A 15,262-nucleotide genomic window follows, 5' to 3' on the forward strand; every position below is an offset into this window, starting at 1 on the left:
TTGTGTTTGCTTTGTTTGCCCTAAGTTGGCAGAGTATGCCCAGACGTGGGTCCCTTTCTCACTTTGCCACTGGATTCAAGCTAGCCTGGCTGATATGGGGTACTACCATGACACCGGTTCCAGGATGTTTGTTTCCGGTCCGGGGAAGACATGGCTTGGTGGCTGTTCGGGCTAAACTGTTCCGAATGAGGCCCAGGATCAAGACTGATTTGCATATAGCTGTGTCTGAACTGGGGTGGCGAAGTGAGCTAAAGAACGATGATGGATTCAACCCAGATCTGTGACTGGGGTGAGTGTCTGAAAAGTTTCAGCACTCCGTCCATCATCTCCTTGTGTTTGCTTTGACTACTCATCTCAGCCTCACAGCTCTTTGGGAGCTGTGTACCGCATCATCAACGCCATATTGTTCTGCATTTTGTCCATCAGTTCTTCTTTTAGAGTCGTCAGGCATCATCATCGAGACTGCTGTTGACGAGGGATGTGAGGGTCTGCGCCCAGGATCCGTCAAGCAGTGGCAGTTCCAATAGGTTGCAATGCGATATTGGTCTTTGCAACAGGTCCTATCTATGCAGAAGTGGTGATGGGTCAGTTCTGCTCAGGGTTGAGCCGCGCAGCTGAGAAGATGCGTTGGTTCTGCTGGATCCACAGATAATAGCAGAACGCCTTAATCCCACCCAAGGGTCCAGGACTGGGGTGGCACCTTTTGGCAGGGTAGGCTCACAGAAGGCAGAATTCAGGTGCAGTTGTAAGGTTGTTGTCACCTTGTTATATCCCTCAAGCTTCAGAACAGGAGGCCAGCCAACTAGCCCTTGGAGTCATTCTGGGTTCAAGAGATGCAGCTCCAATCCTTATCACCCCGACAAGGAGGCAGGAGGTCAGCACAGCAGGGCAGCCATCTTTCAGAGAAGCAGTCCAGCAGAGAGGCAGTCCTTTCAGCAACTCCACAATTCTTTTCCCTGGCAGAGTATCCACAGGTCTAGAAGTGTACTGAAGTGGTGGTGTCTGAGGTCGAGAATATAGACTCACAGTTGTGCCTTTGAAGCCTCTAGAGACAGGCCTTTGGAGTTCACAGATGCCCTGCCTTCCCTGCCCTGGCTCAAGACTAACTACAAGCGGTATACAGCCTTTGTGTAGGGACAGGACACATCCTATTCAAGTGTAAGTAGGGCTGGGTCCAGCTCGTCCCTCCCATCCTGCCAGTGATGACCCCTCTAGTCACACCTCAGCTCCCCATTGTGTGTGACTGTCTAGAAGGACTTCACAAAGCTCAACTGTCATCCGCATCCAGCACTGTGAACTAGAAGCAGACTCAGGCACCAAATTGTTAAGGCAAGAAAATGGCAACATGCTAGAAGTTACACAGAAAAAAGGGGTTAGGCTCCTGAAGTCAGTAAGGCTGATCCACCGGAAAAGTTTCACCAAACAAACATTGCCAAAACTTACTTATCCTTCTCAATTTCAATTCATTCATGGCCGCTTTGATCAATAAAGCGGTCACGATTTAATCTTTAGTTTTATATACAAACATCATACAAAATATTGTTGTTATTGTCACACACAAAAGATCAAGCAAAAAACTATTTTACAGGCCTTCTTCCCTCCCACTGACATGAATCTCAACAAAACAGTTGATATGAATACAATTTAAACTAAAAACAAGTAAAGCATAACAAATAATACAAAAAAACTACAAAACAATACAAATTATCAGTTCACATTATTTACAGACAAAAATGAGAGCTTGAAAATAATCACATATATATTTTGAATGAACCCTCAAAATTAAATTCAACTGCTCTCATATGAAAAGACTAGGCACCTGTGAAAGAGCATATTTTATAAAAACCCAGGTTGTAATTTTTCAAATGGAACATTAACAAATAATGATTCCCTGGATTATAATGGCACTCTTACTTCACAAAATAATTTATACACAGTAGGCGCACAAATGATGGTCGACGTGTTTCGAACCCTCTGAAGGGTATTTTGTGTCTTTCTCCTCAGTATATGAAACCGTTATCCACTTCTCACATGACTTGTAATATAGATATCACTCAGCTCATTAAATTCCTTTAGCTGGCAACAGGGACTGACAATGATCCTTCGTGGCGCAGTCTCAATTCTTATACTTGGCATGTGTACAAAGTAGGACAATTTTGTTTGTAGTTAATACGTTCGTATCAGGACATGCACAACATAAAAGTACATTTCCAACTTAAATACATTGCACCCTCACCTCTGGGCTGTCCAGGGCCTAACTTAGAGGGGTCTTATATATAATCAAAAGAAAGGCTTGGTCCAGGGAAAAGTTTTATTTTGCCAGGTCGAAATGGCTGTTGAAAACTGCCGACACACAGGCTGCAATGGTGGGCTTGAGACATGTTTAAAGAGCATTTAATTTACAGGATTTCTCATTTTCTTGAAGAGGAGTGCACTCTGATGTCAGTCATGGGTTCGAGCACCTCTTGGGATGCAGGACTCACTCAAGAAGAGGCCAGCAGGGCTCAGGCAGGTGCAGGCAGGTCCAGTTGCAGCAGGTTAGCTGAACAGCGAGAGAGGCCTCTGGATGTTGTTCTGTCTCTGTAGGTCAGAACAAAAGGTCAGCCAACTGACCCTTCGAAACAATTAGCTTAGGCTGGGATGAAGGAGCAGGTCCAGGCTTCCTTCTCACATAGAAGGGCAAGTTTCAAGCAGCAGAGCAGTCCTCTGGTAAACAATTTGGGCCTCAAGCTGCAGGGAAGTCCTCTATTAGCATCAGGGCAGTCCTCTGGGGAACAAGGCATGTCTCAAGCAGCAGGGCAGTCCTCTGGGAAATATGGGAGTCCTATGTCTGTAGTGTCCAAAGCCACTGCAGTATATTGAAGAGTTGTTCTGAGCGTCCAATATTTATACCCAGTACAGCCTTTGAAGTGGTGGGGGCTTCCATATACTACCCTTGCATCTGATACTGGAAAGGTCTTCCCTTGTCAAGGCTCCAAGATGTCTGTGGTGACAAAAGACAAGTGTTAGGTTCCTTTTTGTGTGCTGGAGGCAAGCCCTTTGGAAAGTAAATGGGGAAGGGAACAGCTCACTACCCTAGCCATCCTGGCAGGTTGACTCATCATGCCAACACGTAGTCCCCTTGTGTGTCACTGCCTGGGGGGAATACACAAAGCCCATCAGCAGAGACACTCATTGTCACATGACCCAGGACACTGGCCGGGACTTTAATGGTTAGGACAGGTAAATACCAACTTTCAAAAATTGGATTTGTCAGAATTGTAACTTAAAATCCAAGTTTACCATTAACCCGTTGCCGTGGCGCAAATTCCTCAGCGGTGCAGGCAAATTAATGAGTGGGCGGGGTTTGGACAGCCCCTGGCCATACTCCGCACACGCCCAATGTGACGTTAGACGGCCGGGGGTGGTCCGATGCATGGAACGGGTTAAAGAGGATTTTAAATTACAATTAATTTGAGTCTAAATTTGAGTCTAAACATAACATTTCTTCCTGCTCCTCATCAAAGGTTTCTACTTTTGTATTGGGAGAGATAGGCCTTACAATAGTGAATGAATGAAATACTTTATTGTTGATTAATAAAAATCATTACAAACAGGAAATATATATAAAAAACAATAAATTGTACATAGACACAACAAAAAATAATATCGAGGATACATTATAATTCAATTCAATAATCACACCATAATTAATCAGTGTTGGACCTAGGGAACCCCAAGTCACATAAGGTAGCTTGGCACTAAGTGGGCAGGCCTAACTCCAAAGTACCTGTGTTAAGTTTGCGTCATATCCTTCAGTAACCTAACATCCATCCACTCAAAAATAAGGACACTACACCAGTTTTAGAAAAATACGAGTTGGTTTATAAAAGTTCTTTAGTAGATTCCTTTAACGTTTAGCACAGTCTTACTTTAGTACAGTACATGTTTCTGTCATCAAAGTATAGTTAAGTACAATTACATAAAGCAGCATTAAATCTTTTCTCCCTTCTTTAACTCAATAACACTGGGATAATACTTGCAACTTGAACTTTGACCATAGGTTCTGCAGCTTCAATTAGGGTACACAAGATAAGTTCACTCCCCCGTGGAACAAGTATAAAGACAGGCAGTAAAGGTTACATTTATCTTAGACCCAACTTCGTTGTTCTCACGCTCCAAGAGAGTATTTATCCCTCACAGAATCAGTCTCAGGCTCTAGAACTTTGATTAAGAGGAATCACCCTTTTCATCTGCTCCCCTCTTAACTTCAATACAGCCCTTTGACCTCAACTCTTATGAACAGTGCATCCTGTCTGACAATGAACCCTCTGTTTTTGTTATACTGCCCTCTATCCTTCCCACAGTGCAGTGCTCTCCTCCAGGAAGACTCCCAGGAGGGAACAACAGGTTTTCCAAAGTGTCACACACTCATGGGTTATCTATTCGCCAGCACAAACTGAAGGAGAGATGTCTCTAACCTGCTGCTGACTGTCTGGCCCTTTTCTTACTTATTGACAGCCTGTCCGGCAGTCTCCGCAGACGGGTTCAGTGTCTCTCCCCTCCCTCCGTTTGAGACCAAAACTCTCTCAATGTCAGGGGCTCCGCTTTTCTCCCCCCTTCTCCCTTCTCCTCACGGTCTTACCGCGTGGTTGAAGAACTCGTTCGTCTACCACGCACGCCAGCTGGAGCCTCGATATCCCCAAGATCTCGGCAGTGGTATAATTCCGACCACCGCGCTGCACGATGCAGAGCAGCCTGCGGGGTCGGAGCTCCGCCGCGTCTTCTCCGGCGTTTCCCTCAGCTCCAAGTCCCACCCTCCTCTCGCTCGTCAGAGGGGGAGGAACTGCGCAGGCCGGCCTCCTTCAGGCTTTCGTCTCCCGTCTTCCGGGAGCTGGCTCGCCTGCATCCGCTGCTTTCCTCAACGCTGAACACTTGCTCACTGCCCCGCTGATCCCAGTTAAGCCGCTCAGCTAATCTCTCACAGCAGGGGCCCAGGGAATCAGCAGCTGTAGTTTGATGACGGCGTGATCTCCCGCTAATCACTACCGGGTAGGTTTTAACTACCTACGGCCAATTCTTCTCTCCGGGAAGGCAAGGAAGGGTTTAACCCCTTAACTTAATCCACAATACAGGCAGGGGCACCCCAGGGGAGGAGTGGACGAAGACGGAACAATCCTCTAATTATTCAGGTCTTGTCCCAACCAACTTTCTTAACCAATTTACAACGTTCTCCTCAAGGGAGGTTGATGGCTTCAGAAGTCTTGAAATAAAGTGGAGCTGTCAGGGCTCAGTCAATAGGCAGGGGGCTACATCAACAAGGTAGGGCTGCTGAACAAAAGGTCAGACCATCTCCTAACAGTGCGCTTGCCTCCCCACTCTAACGCTTCACTCCTCACTAGGCTCTCCCTGGCTCTCTGGTCACACTAAAATGGCCGCTCACCCACTGGCCCTTTTATAGGCAGGCCAATGGCCACTAGATCTGACTAGAAGGTTCTAGATCATTACTATGTTATCCTATGGGCCTTGTGCTTGGAATTACAGTTATGGCAGTTAATGGCGACCATTTTGTGGGTCTCATATTTTCTTAGTCAGAAAAGGCACCTAGGCCTCAGGGAAAAGGACTATGAGGGCAAAAGAGTATCTAACCCCTGCCAACACCACAAAAATCCAGTGGACACAAAAAGATTGAAAAGGTTTTGATGGGCAAAAAGGGGACATAATAAATAATGAACAGAAGGGCTACTCAAAGGGCAGACAGGTCTAACACGCGTCCCCCCCAGCTGAAAGTGGGGAGAGCTACCCAACCCCTTGGGAGTCCTCATCACTAAGGCGGAAATACCTAGAGAGACCGTCTGCGTTGGCATGGTCCACTCTAGGCCGATGTTCCACCCGGAAGTCCATTCCCTGTAGGGAAATGGACCATCTCAACAGCTTGGGATTTTCCCCCTTCATCTGCATCAGCCAACGAAGGGGTCGGTGGTCAGTCTGAACCAGTAAGTGCGAGCCAAACAGGTATGGCCGCAGGTTCTTCAGAGCCCATACCACCGCAAAAGCTTCCCTCTCGATTGCACTCCACTTCGGTTCCCGGGGAAGCAGTCTCCTGGATAGGAAGACTACAGGCTGATCCAGACCCTCTTCATTGAGTTGCGATAACACTGCCCCAATGCCATGCTCGGATGCGTCTGTCTGGACAATGAACTCCTTGGAGAAGTCTGGGGCCCTCAGGACCGGTGCTGCACACATTGCCTGCTTCAATTTCTCAAAGGCTTGCTGACAAGCCTCTGTCCAGACTACCCGTCGAGGTTGTTTCTTTGAGGTAAGCTCTGTGAGGGGTGCTACAATAGTGCCATACCCCTTCACAAAGCGACGGTAGTAACCTGTGAGGCCCAGGAAAGCTCGGACCTCAGTCTGGGTCTTGGGGGGTTCCCAGGCCATGATTGCCTCAATCTTTGCCTGGAGGGGCTGCACTGCTCCCCTACCCACCAAGTGGCCTAGATACACAACCGACCCCTGCCCAATCTGACATTTGCTGGCCTTGATTGTCAAGCCAGCCTGTTTCAGGGCCTGGAGAACTGCTTGCAAATGTTGCAAATGGTCCTCCCAACTGCTGCTGAAGACGGCAATGTCATCCAGGTAAGCAGCGGAGAAACCCTCCATTCCGGAGAGGACCTGGTTTACCAGCCGCTGAAAAGTAGCAGGGGCGTTCTTGAGCCCAAAGGGCATCACACAGAACTGGCAGTGTCCCTCAGGCGTGGAGAAAGCTGACCTTTCCTTTGCTCCATCTGTAAGGGAGATCTGCCAGTACCCTGAAGTGAGGTCAAAGGTACTCAAGTATTGGGCAGCTCCCAGCCGGTCAATCAATTCATCCGCCCTAGGGATCGGATGAGCATTAGTCTTGGTTATTGAGTTCAGTCCCCGGTAATCCACACAGAACCTCAGTTCTGGAGTGGTGCCTGGTGGAGCTGCTTTTGGCACTAGGACCACCGGACTGGACCAGGGGCTACTGGAAGGTTCTATAACTCCTAGCTCCAGCATCTTGGTAACCTCACCATGGATGCTGGCCTTCACCTTGTCTGACAGCCGGTAGGTCTTTGACTTCACTGGTGGGCTGTCTCCTGTGTCCACATCATGGGTACACAGGTGGGTCCTTCCCGGGACAAGGGAGAACAACGTAGAGTACTGCTCCAGTATCTGGCGGCAGTCCTCCCGCTGTTCAGGAGTTAGGGATGGGGAGAGAACCACTCCCTCCACCGACCCATCCTTTTCCTGAGACGAAAACAAGTCCGGGAGAGGTTCGCTTTCCGCTTCCTCTCCTCCATCAGTCACCATCATTAAGATGACCTCTGGCCTCTCATGGTGGGGTTTGAGGCGATTAGCATGTAGCACCCGTAGGGGCTGTCGAGGGGTCTTAAGGTCCACCAGGTATGTGGCCTTACCCTTCTTCTCTAACACCTCAAAGGGGCCTGTCCAGCGGTCCTGGAGGGCACTTAGCTCTCCAGGCTCCATCACCCACACTTTCTGACCAGGCTCCAAATCCACCGGGTGAGCATTGTGGTCATACCACTCCTTCATTACTGCTTGGCTGGCCTCCAGGTTGTCAGAAGCTTGCTTCCACAACTTTGCCATTTGGCTCCTGAAGGCCAGCATGTAGCTCACCACATCCTGGGGAGGCTTCGTGGGAGACTTTTCCCATCCATCCTTCACCAGACTGAGAGGACCGCGTACAGGGTGCCCATACAGAAGCTCAAAGGGGCTGAAGCCCACTCCCTTCTGTGGCGCTTCCCTGTAGGAAAATAGCAAACAGGGTAGGAGGACATCCCATTTCCTCTGCAGGCTTTCAGGCAGACTTCTGATCATGCCCTTCAAGGTCTTGTTGAACCTTTCTACCAGTCCATTTGACTGGGGGTGATAGGGAGTGGTGAACCGGTAGGTCACTCCACACTCCTTCCACATTGCCCGCATGTACGCTGACATGAAGTTGGTCCCCCTGTCGGACACAACTTCCTTGGGGAAACCCACTCGGGTAAAGATCCCCATCAGGGCCCTAGCCACAACAGGTGCAGTGACAGTCCTCAGAGGAATGGCCTCTGGGTACCGTGTGGCGTGATCCACCAGAACCAGGATAAACCTGTGACCAGCTGTAGTTGGTGGATCCAATGGCCCCACAATGTCGATGCCCACCCTTTCAAAGGGGGTGCTAACGACAGGAAGTGGTTCCAGGGGAGCTTTCAGCTTCACCCCTGTCTTCCCACTGGCTTGACAGGATACACATGTCCGACAGTAGGTGTCAGATGCCACTTTCATCTGAGGCCAATAAAAGTGGGGAACAAGCCGAGCAAAGGTCTTGTCCTGTCCTAAGTGTCCTGCCAAGGGTATTTCATGAGCCAATTCTAACAGAAAGGCTCGGTATCGTTGAGGGACTACCAAGGCCCGGGATGAACCGGGTAAAGGTACTTTGGGTTCACTGTAGAGGAGTCCATCCTCCCAGTAAATATGGTAGTGTCCTGCAACGTTCCCTGCTGCCTGGGCTTCAGCCTGTCGCCTCAGTCCCTCAAGAGTAGGGCACTCCTTCTGGCCCTTACAAAACTCCTCCCTAGTAGGCCCTGCCTCCACATGCCACTCAGCAGGGATGGGTAGGTCCTCCAGGGAGACTACTTCCCCCTCCACGGACTCCTGACTCACCACCGCAGGTGGCCGATCTGTCACATGGGGTGTGGAAGCCGAAGCAGGCTTCTCCTGTCTTCGGGTCTGTCCCTTTTTGGCAGCGGGCTGGGCCATTGTTCCAGGGTCCAACCCGGGCGAACTCCCTCTCTGGGCAGTCGCAGACCTTGTGCTTACACAGGCCCAGTCAGGTGTACCCAGCATCTCCGAATGAGTCCGGTATTCCACCTCTCTCCAAGCATTGTGCTCCATGTCATTCCCCAGCAAGCAATCGACTGGCACGGCAGGGCTTATGGCAACTCGAAGTGAACCTGCAACCCCTTCCCACTCAAAGGGAACCTCGGCCACAGGGTAGTAGCCCATTCTGCCGTCAGCCATCGCGGCAGGGTGGAGTACATTGGGAATCACCTGATCTGGAGACACCAGTTGACTCCCTACCATAGTCATACTGGCTCCTGTGTCTCTCAGAGCCTCCCCTCTCTGGCCATTGATGGTGATCCATTGCCCATACTTGGTAGTATTTGGGGGCACTTGGATCCTAGGAACCATCTCCCGATCTACCAGGGACACTAAGGTGACACCCGCCCACTCACCCCCCTTAACTAAGGGCAACTCCTCCCCGAACGCTACACTAGCTACTCCCGGGGCTTTTCCTCCGGTGGGAGGGGATGGTCTCTTTGGGCATTTGACATCTCCCTTATAATGTCCAACACCACCACACTCAAAGCAGTGGACAACCCTTGGCTGCTGGCTTTGGCCAGGATGAGGGTTTCTGGGCGGGTTAGCCTTAGGGGTGAAACCTGTTCCCTTTCCCTGGAAACTGTTTTGGGGACCTTTTGAGAAGTCCTGCTTTTTATCTCCCCCCTCCTTCTTCTGAGGGGCGCCCTGTCCGGCCCTTTGGGAATCCCCTCTAGTCCCCTTTGAGGACACCGGGGTACTTGCCCAGATGTCCGCCTCCTCTGCAAGCTTCCGGGGGTTGGTCAGCTTGCTATCCACAAGGTGTTGGCGCAGCTCGGGAAAACATTTCTCGAGTAGATGCTCTTTAAGAAAAAGGTCATATAACCCCTCATAGTCCTTCACCTCGCTGCCCTGTACCCAGCCCTCCAATGCCTTTCTTGCATAGTCCAGGAAATCCACCCAGTTCTGGGTGCTTAACTTGTGGCTCCCCCTGAACTTTTGGCGATACTTCTCCGGGGTTAGCCCAAACTTTTTGATTAACGCCATCTTCATGGTGGGGTAGTGGGTCTGCTTCTCTTGTTCTAGTGCCAATAATGTGTCCCGACCAGTGGGAGGCATATACTTATATAATCCACCCCCCCCAGTGTTTCTCCTGAATCCCATGGGCTCTTAAGGAGACCTCATAGGCAGCCAGCCACTTGGCTATGTCATCCCCTTGGCTGTAGCTGGCAACTATGTCTTTAGGTAGGTAGGGTCTGGATTCCCTGGTTAATTCTTTGATTTCGCTGCCACCATTTGGAGTGATGTTAAGGGCTTTGAGGTCGAGCTCTCGTAGCTTGAGCTCGTGTTCCATCCTCCTCCCTTCCATCTCCAGTTTGGCCATCTCCCACCTTAACTGTCTTTCCTCTCTCCTGTCGGCTAACTCGGTCTCTGACAATCCTCTCGATGACACACTGCTGCCCTCTTGTGAGACTACCTTGGGGCTGATTGACATTTCACCCATCCCGGGGGACATTCTGCAAGCCTCTCAATGACAGTACTTCTGTCTGACTCTGACTCCTCTACCGTTCCCTCCGTGTGCGCTTCCACCCAGGCTCGCAGACTAGTACGGAGCTCTTCTCTTTTGGCCCCTCGCCTAACGAACACTCTTCTTTTCTGACAGAAATCCTTGAGCTGTGCCACAGTATAGGTCTCCAGCTCTGACATTTCGAATTCCATCTTGTCAGTGAAAAGTGTGGACAACCACCCTGAAGTAAGTTACAAGGATAGGAAACTCTGAGGATCACCTCCACCCACCACCAGGAATACATTAAGAAAAAACAAAAGTAGTAATTAGGAAGTCCGCCAGGAGAAAACTCCAGGTGTAGGTCTGTGGGGTATGCTTTGTTACTTCAGAGTAGACGCAAACACAGTTTTTATCCCACCGCTGGACACCAATTATGTTGGACCTAGGGAACCCCAAGTCACATAAGGTAGCTTGGCACTAAGTGGGCAGGCCTAACTCCAAAGTACCTGTGTTAAGCTTGCGTCATATCCTTCAGTAACCTAACATCCATCCACTCAAAAATAACGACACTGCACCAGTTTTAGAAAAATACGAGTTGGTTTATAAAAGTTCTTTAGTAGATTCCTTTAACGTTTAGCACAGTCTTCCTTTAATACAGTACATGTTTCTGTCATCAAAGTATAGTTAAGTACAATTACATAAAGCAGCATTAAATCTTTTCTCCCTTCTTTAACTCAATAACACTGGGATAATACTTGCAACTTGAACTTTGACTATAGGTTCTGCAGCCTTAATTAGGGTACACAAGATAAGTTCACTCCCCCGTGGAACAAGTATAAAGACAGGCAGTAAAGGTTACATTTATCTTAGACCCAACTTCGTTGTTCTCACGCTCCAAGAGAGTATTTATCCCTCACAGAATCAGTCTCAGGCTCTAGAACTTTGATTAAGAGGAATCACCCTTTTCATCTGCTCCCCTCTTAACTTCAATACATCCCTTTGACCTCAACTCTTATGAACAGTGCATCTTGTCTGACAATGAACCCTCTGTTTTTGTTATACTGCCCTCTATCCTTCCCACAGTGCAGTGCTCTCCTCCAGGAAGACTCCCAGGAGGGAACAACAGGTTTTCCAAAGTGTCACACACTCGTGGGTTATCTATTCGCCAGCACAAACTGAAGGAGAGATGTCTCTAACCTGCTGCTGACTGTCTGGCCCTTTTCTTACTTATTGACAGCCTGTCCGGCAGTCTCCGCAGACGGGTTCAGTGTCTCTCCCCTCCCTCCGTTTGAGACCAAAACTCTCTCAATGTCAGGGGCTCCGCTTTTCTCCCCCCTTCTCCCTTCTCCTCACGGTCTTACCGCGTGGTTGAAGAACTCGTTCGTCTACCACTCACGCCAGCTGGAGCCTCGATATCCCCAAGATCTCGGCAGTGGTATAATTCCGACCCCCGCGCTGCACGATGCAGAGCAGCCTGCGGGGTCGGAGCTCCGCCGCGTCTTCTCCGGCGTTTCCCTCAGCTCCAAGTCCCGCCCTCCTCTCGCTCGTCAGAGGGGGAGGAACTGCGCAGGCCGGCCTCCTTCAGGCTTTCGTCTCCCGTCTTCCGGGAGCTGGCTCGCCTGCATCCGCTGCTTTCCTCAACGCTGAACACTTGCTCACTGCCCCGCTGATCCCAGTTAAGCCGCTCAGCTAATCTCTCACCGCAGGGGCCCAGGGAATCAGCAGCTGTAGTTTGATGACGGCGTGATCTCCCGCTAATCACTACCGGGTAGGTTTTAACTACCTACGGCCAATTCTTCTCTCCGGGAAGGCAAGGAAGGGTTTAACCCCTTAACTTAATCCACAATACAGGCAGGGGCACCCAAGGGGAGGAGTGGACGAAGACGGAACAATCCTCTAATTATTCAGGTCTTGTCCCAACCAACTTTCTTAACCAATTTACAACGTTCTCCTCAAGGGAGGTTGATGGCTTCAGAAGTCTTGAAATAAAGTGGAGCTGTCAGGGCTCAGTCAATAGGCAGGGGGCTACATCAACAAGGTAGGGCTGCTGAACAAAAGGTCAGACCATCTAATAACAGTGCGCTTGCCTCCCCACTCTAACGCTTCACTCCTCACTAGGCTCTCCCTGGCTCTCTGGTCACACTAAAATGGCCGCTCACCCACTGGCCCTTTTATAGGCAGGCCAATGGCCACTAGATGTGACTAGAAGGTTCTAGATCATTCCTATTTTATCCTATGGGCCCTGTGCTTAGAATTACAGTTATGGCAGTTAATGGCGACCATTTTGTGGGTCTCATATTTTCTTAGTCAGAAAAGGCACCTAGGCCTCAGGGAAAAGGACTATGAGGGCAAAAGAGTATCTAACTGCTGCCAACACCACAAAAATCCAGTGGACACAAAAAGATTGAAAAGGTTTTGAGGGGCAAAAAGGGGACAAAATAAATAATTAACAGAAGGGCTACTCAAAGGGCAGACAGGTCTAACAATCAGCATTTGAGTTTTTTTTCCTCCAGATCCTAATTTAAAGTGCTATTGCAAAGAGCCTTTTTATATAAACGTTACAAGGCAGCCAACCTCCAACGCTACATTATTTTTTTTAACTAATAGTTAAAATGTCTACAAAATTTATAAGAATTGCCTACACGGCCCGTATTTTAAAATTCGAAGGTAAAAAAGTAATGAGAGAACAAAAAACATAGGCAAAGTGCCACTGTGCGTACCTTTTTAAATGGAGCCTTTCTCAAAGTCTTTAAAGAATTACTTAAAGTGCCACTGTGCAAACCATTTCAGAGAAGCTTATGAACGTATAGTTGACAATAACATCTTTGGGACAGCATCGTTGAACAGACCGATTATTGGTTATCAAAAGCCCCTAACATCATGTGGCACTCTCTAAGGTTAACGTTTTTTCTGCAATAAGAATAAACTTTACAAACTATGTCCTAGAAGTTGAGGACAAGTGGATAAAATATGCAATAGTGATTCATTATGAGAGCCGCATAACCTACAATTGTTCGAGTGTCAAGTTTGTACCGATGGGGGGTTCATCCTTTGTGGGATATCTCCCAAATCGTAGCAGCAAAAATGTGTCTCTTATAAATAATTTAAGATGGGAAATAAGATAAATTTGTGGCTCCAATTTGGTGAATGAATTAATAACCGACCAAGCATTGCTTTTTGTTGGCAAGCTCATCCTTGTCCAATAGAACCGTCAGGAAATTAGCTGATTGGTTAAGTGTCTGTCTGAACTCTACTTTACTTCTAGCTACATCTTCAGAAGACTGACACTTAACGTTATTTAGGCTCTCCATTACATAAGATATGCAACCCTCAGCATGCTCATATTCAATTATTTGCTACAAGCTAAAATTCGCAAGTGTGCCGGCGTCTGAACAAAAGAAGGAGTATGAAGATTTGAAAAATGCAGATTGTCGTATTAAAGATTATCTTTTCAGACCAAATTCCAATCTGACATTGTCATTCCCGATGTTCTTTGGAACCCTAAAAATTGATTCGAAGACTCTTACCTGTAGATTGTCAAGAATTTTTCGCTTTTAGGTTAACCGCTTTGCCGCGGCGGAATTTGATGCATGCGCAGATCGGATTGTCCTGCAAGGCTGGGCGAATGAGCATTAACATTTTTGAAATGTGACTCTAAATCGGCCATATAAAGATTAAAAGGACAAGGGGCTAAGACACAACCTTATACATTTTGAATCGGCTAGTTGTACAGCTGCCATCCCCCACCTTAACCTGGACCCACGTATTAGAATATAAAAATATAATCATATCTAACAGTTGGTTTGGAATGCCCCATGCAGATAATCTCACCCAAAGTAAATTGCGGGTAACAGATTCAAAAGCGGCCTGGAGATCAACAAAACAAACATATAACTTTTGCTTTTTACGTTTTACTCTTTCAGATAATAATGTCAATCAGGTCAAGTTCGTAATTGTTAACTCGCCCCTTCGAAAAGCAGTTTGGAATATTGGAATAATTTCTTCTTTGGCGACCCAATCTTCCAGTTCATTGAGCAGACAACCTGAGAGCATTTTTGCCTCCACATCTGTTAGGGCAATCAGCCTGTAATTAGCTAGATCATCTAGTGGACCACTTTTATGAATTGGGTGGATTATGCTTCTCTGCCATGATTCGGGGACCGTTTTACACTTTACAACATCATTGAACAGAGGTGTCAGGATTTCTGACCAAAGATCTGTCTTAGCCTTAAAGACCGAGTTCAGAATCCCATTCGGGCCTGGCGTGCCATTTGATCTTATCCTATTTATTGCCGTTTTGACTTGATGTACTTTCCATGTTTCCGTAGCTAGCAATTTAGCTTTGTTGTGGTGTTGATCATTTCTGATTTCTCTGCTGTATCCATTGGTTGGTGGACTTAAAATAGGATTATTGATGTTATTACTGGGAGCTCTGTCTGAAGAGACCCCATATAAATTATGATTAAAGGCTGCCAAGCATGGATCAGGAATGTTATCGCTGTTCGCTATTCTGCTACTGTATTCAAGGTTATTTATTGGTCCCCAGAATGCTTTAAAAATTTTCGTTTTACTGGCAAGGTACAACTTGGTCCATATTCCCTCAGAGTGTGTATGTTTGACTTTCCATATTTCGTTTTTGTATTTTCTTCTCAAGAGTTTTAAACTGCTCAATTTAGAAGAATTTAGGCCGCAATTCGGTTGCCTGAGAATTGCCAGTGTAGCTTTATTAAGTTCCCTTTTATTGCTGGTGTGACCTAGTTGTATATCACCCTGATCTTTTTGGCCTCGTAGGGCGTCCTCTTGATGTTTTTGTCAAGGGAAAGGATCTAACAGGGAAGCACAGAAACAGTGCCAAATTTCAACCATTGACTTTGCTTGACTTTTCTCGGTTAACGCTGTAGCGATTGCGGGTTCTATAAATGCCCATATTTCAAT

General features: G+C 47.8%; 1 protein-coding gene across 1 annotated transcript; it reads right to left on the reverse strand.

Moving 5' to 3' along the window:
• Nucleotides 1-5,427: 5,427 nt before the first annotated feature.
• Nucleotides 5,428-12,812, reverse strand: LOC144753011 (uncharacterized). The gene is made up of 2 exons (XM_078640819.1): nucleotides 10,824-12,812; nucleotides 5,428-10,106 (listed from the first exon to the last, which is right to left on the reverse strand). The coding sequence occupies exon 2, from the start codon at nucleotides 9,982-9,984 to the stop codon at nucleotides 5,779-5,781; it is 4,206 nt and encodes a 1,401-aa protein (XP_078496945.1). The 5' UTR covers nucleotides 9,985-10,106; nucleotides 10,824-12,812; the 3' UTR covers nucleotides 5,428-5,778.
• Nucleotides 12,813-15,262: the final 2,450 nt, after the last annotated feature.

The sequence above is a fragment of the Lissotriton helveticus genome, chromosome 5_1, assembly GCF_964261635.1.
Source record: "Lissotriton helveticus chromosome 5_1, aLisHel1.1, whole genome shotgun sequence".
NCBI classification, from domain to species: domain Eukaryota; kingdom Metazoa; phylum Chordata; class Amphibia; order Caudata; family Salamandridae; genus Lissotriton; species Lissotriton helveticus.

Bases quoted from the DNA above. Each gene is read 5' to 3' on its own strand.
- LOC144753011 (XM_078640819.1), bottom strand. From the start codon at position 9,984: ATGGGATTCAGGAGAAACACTGGGGGGGGTGGATTATATAAGTATATG.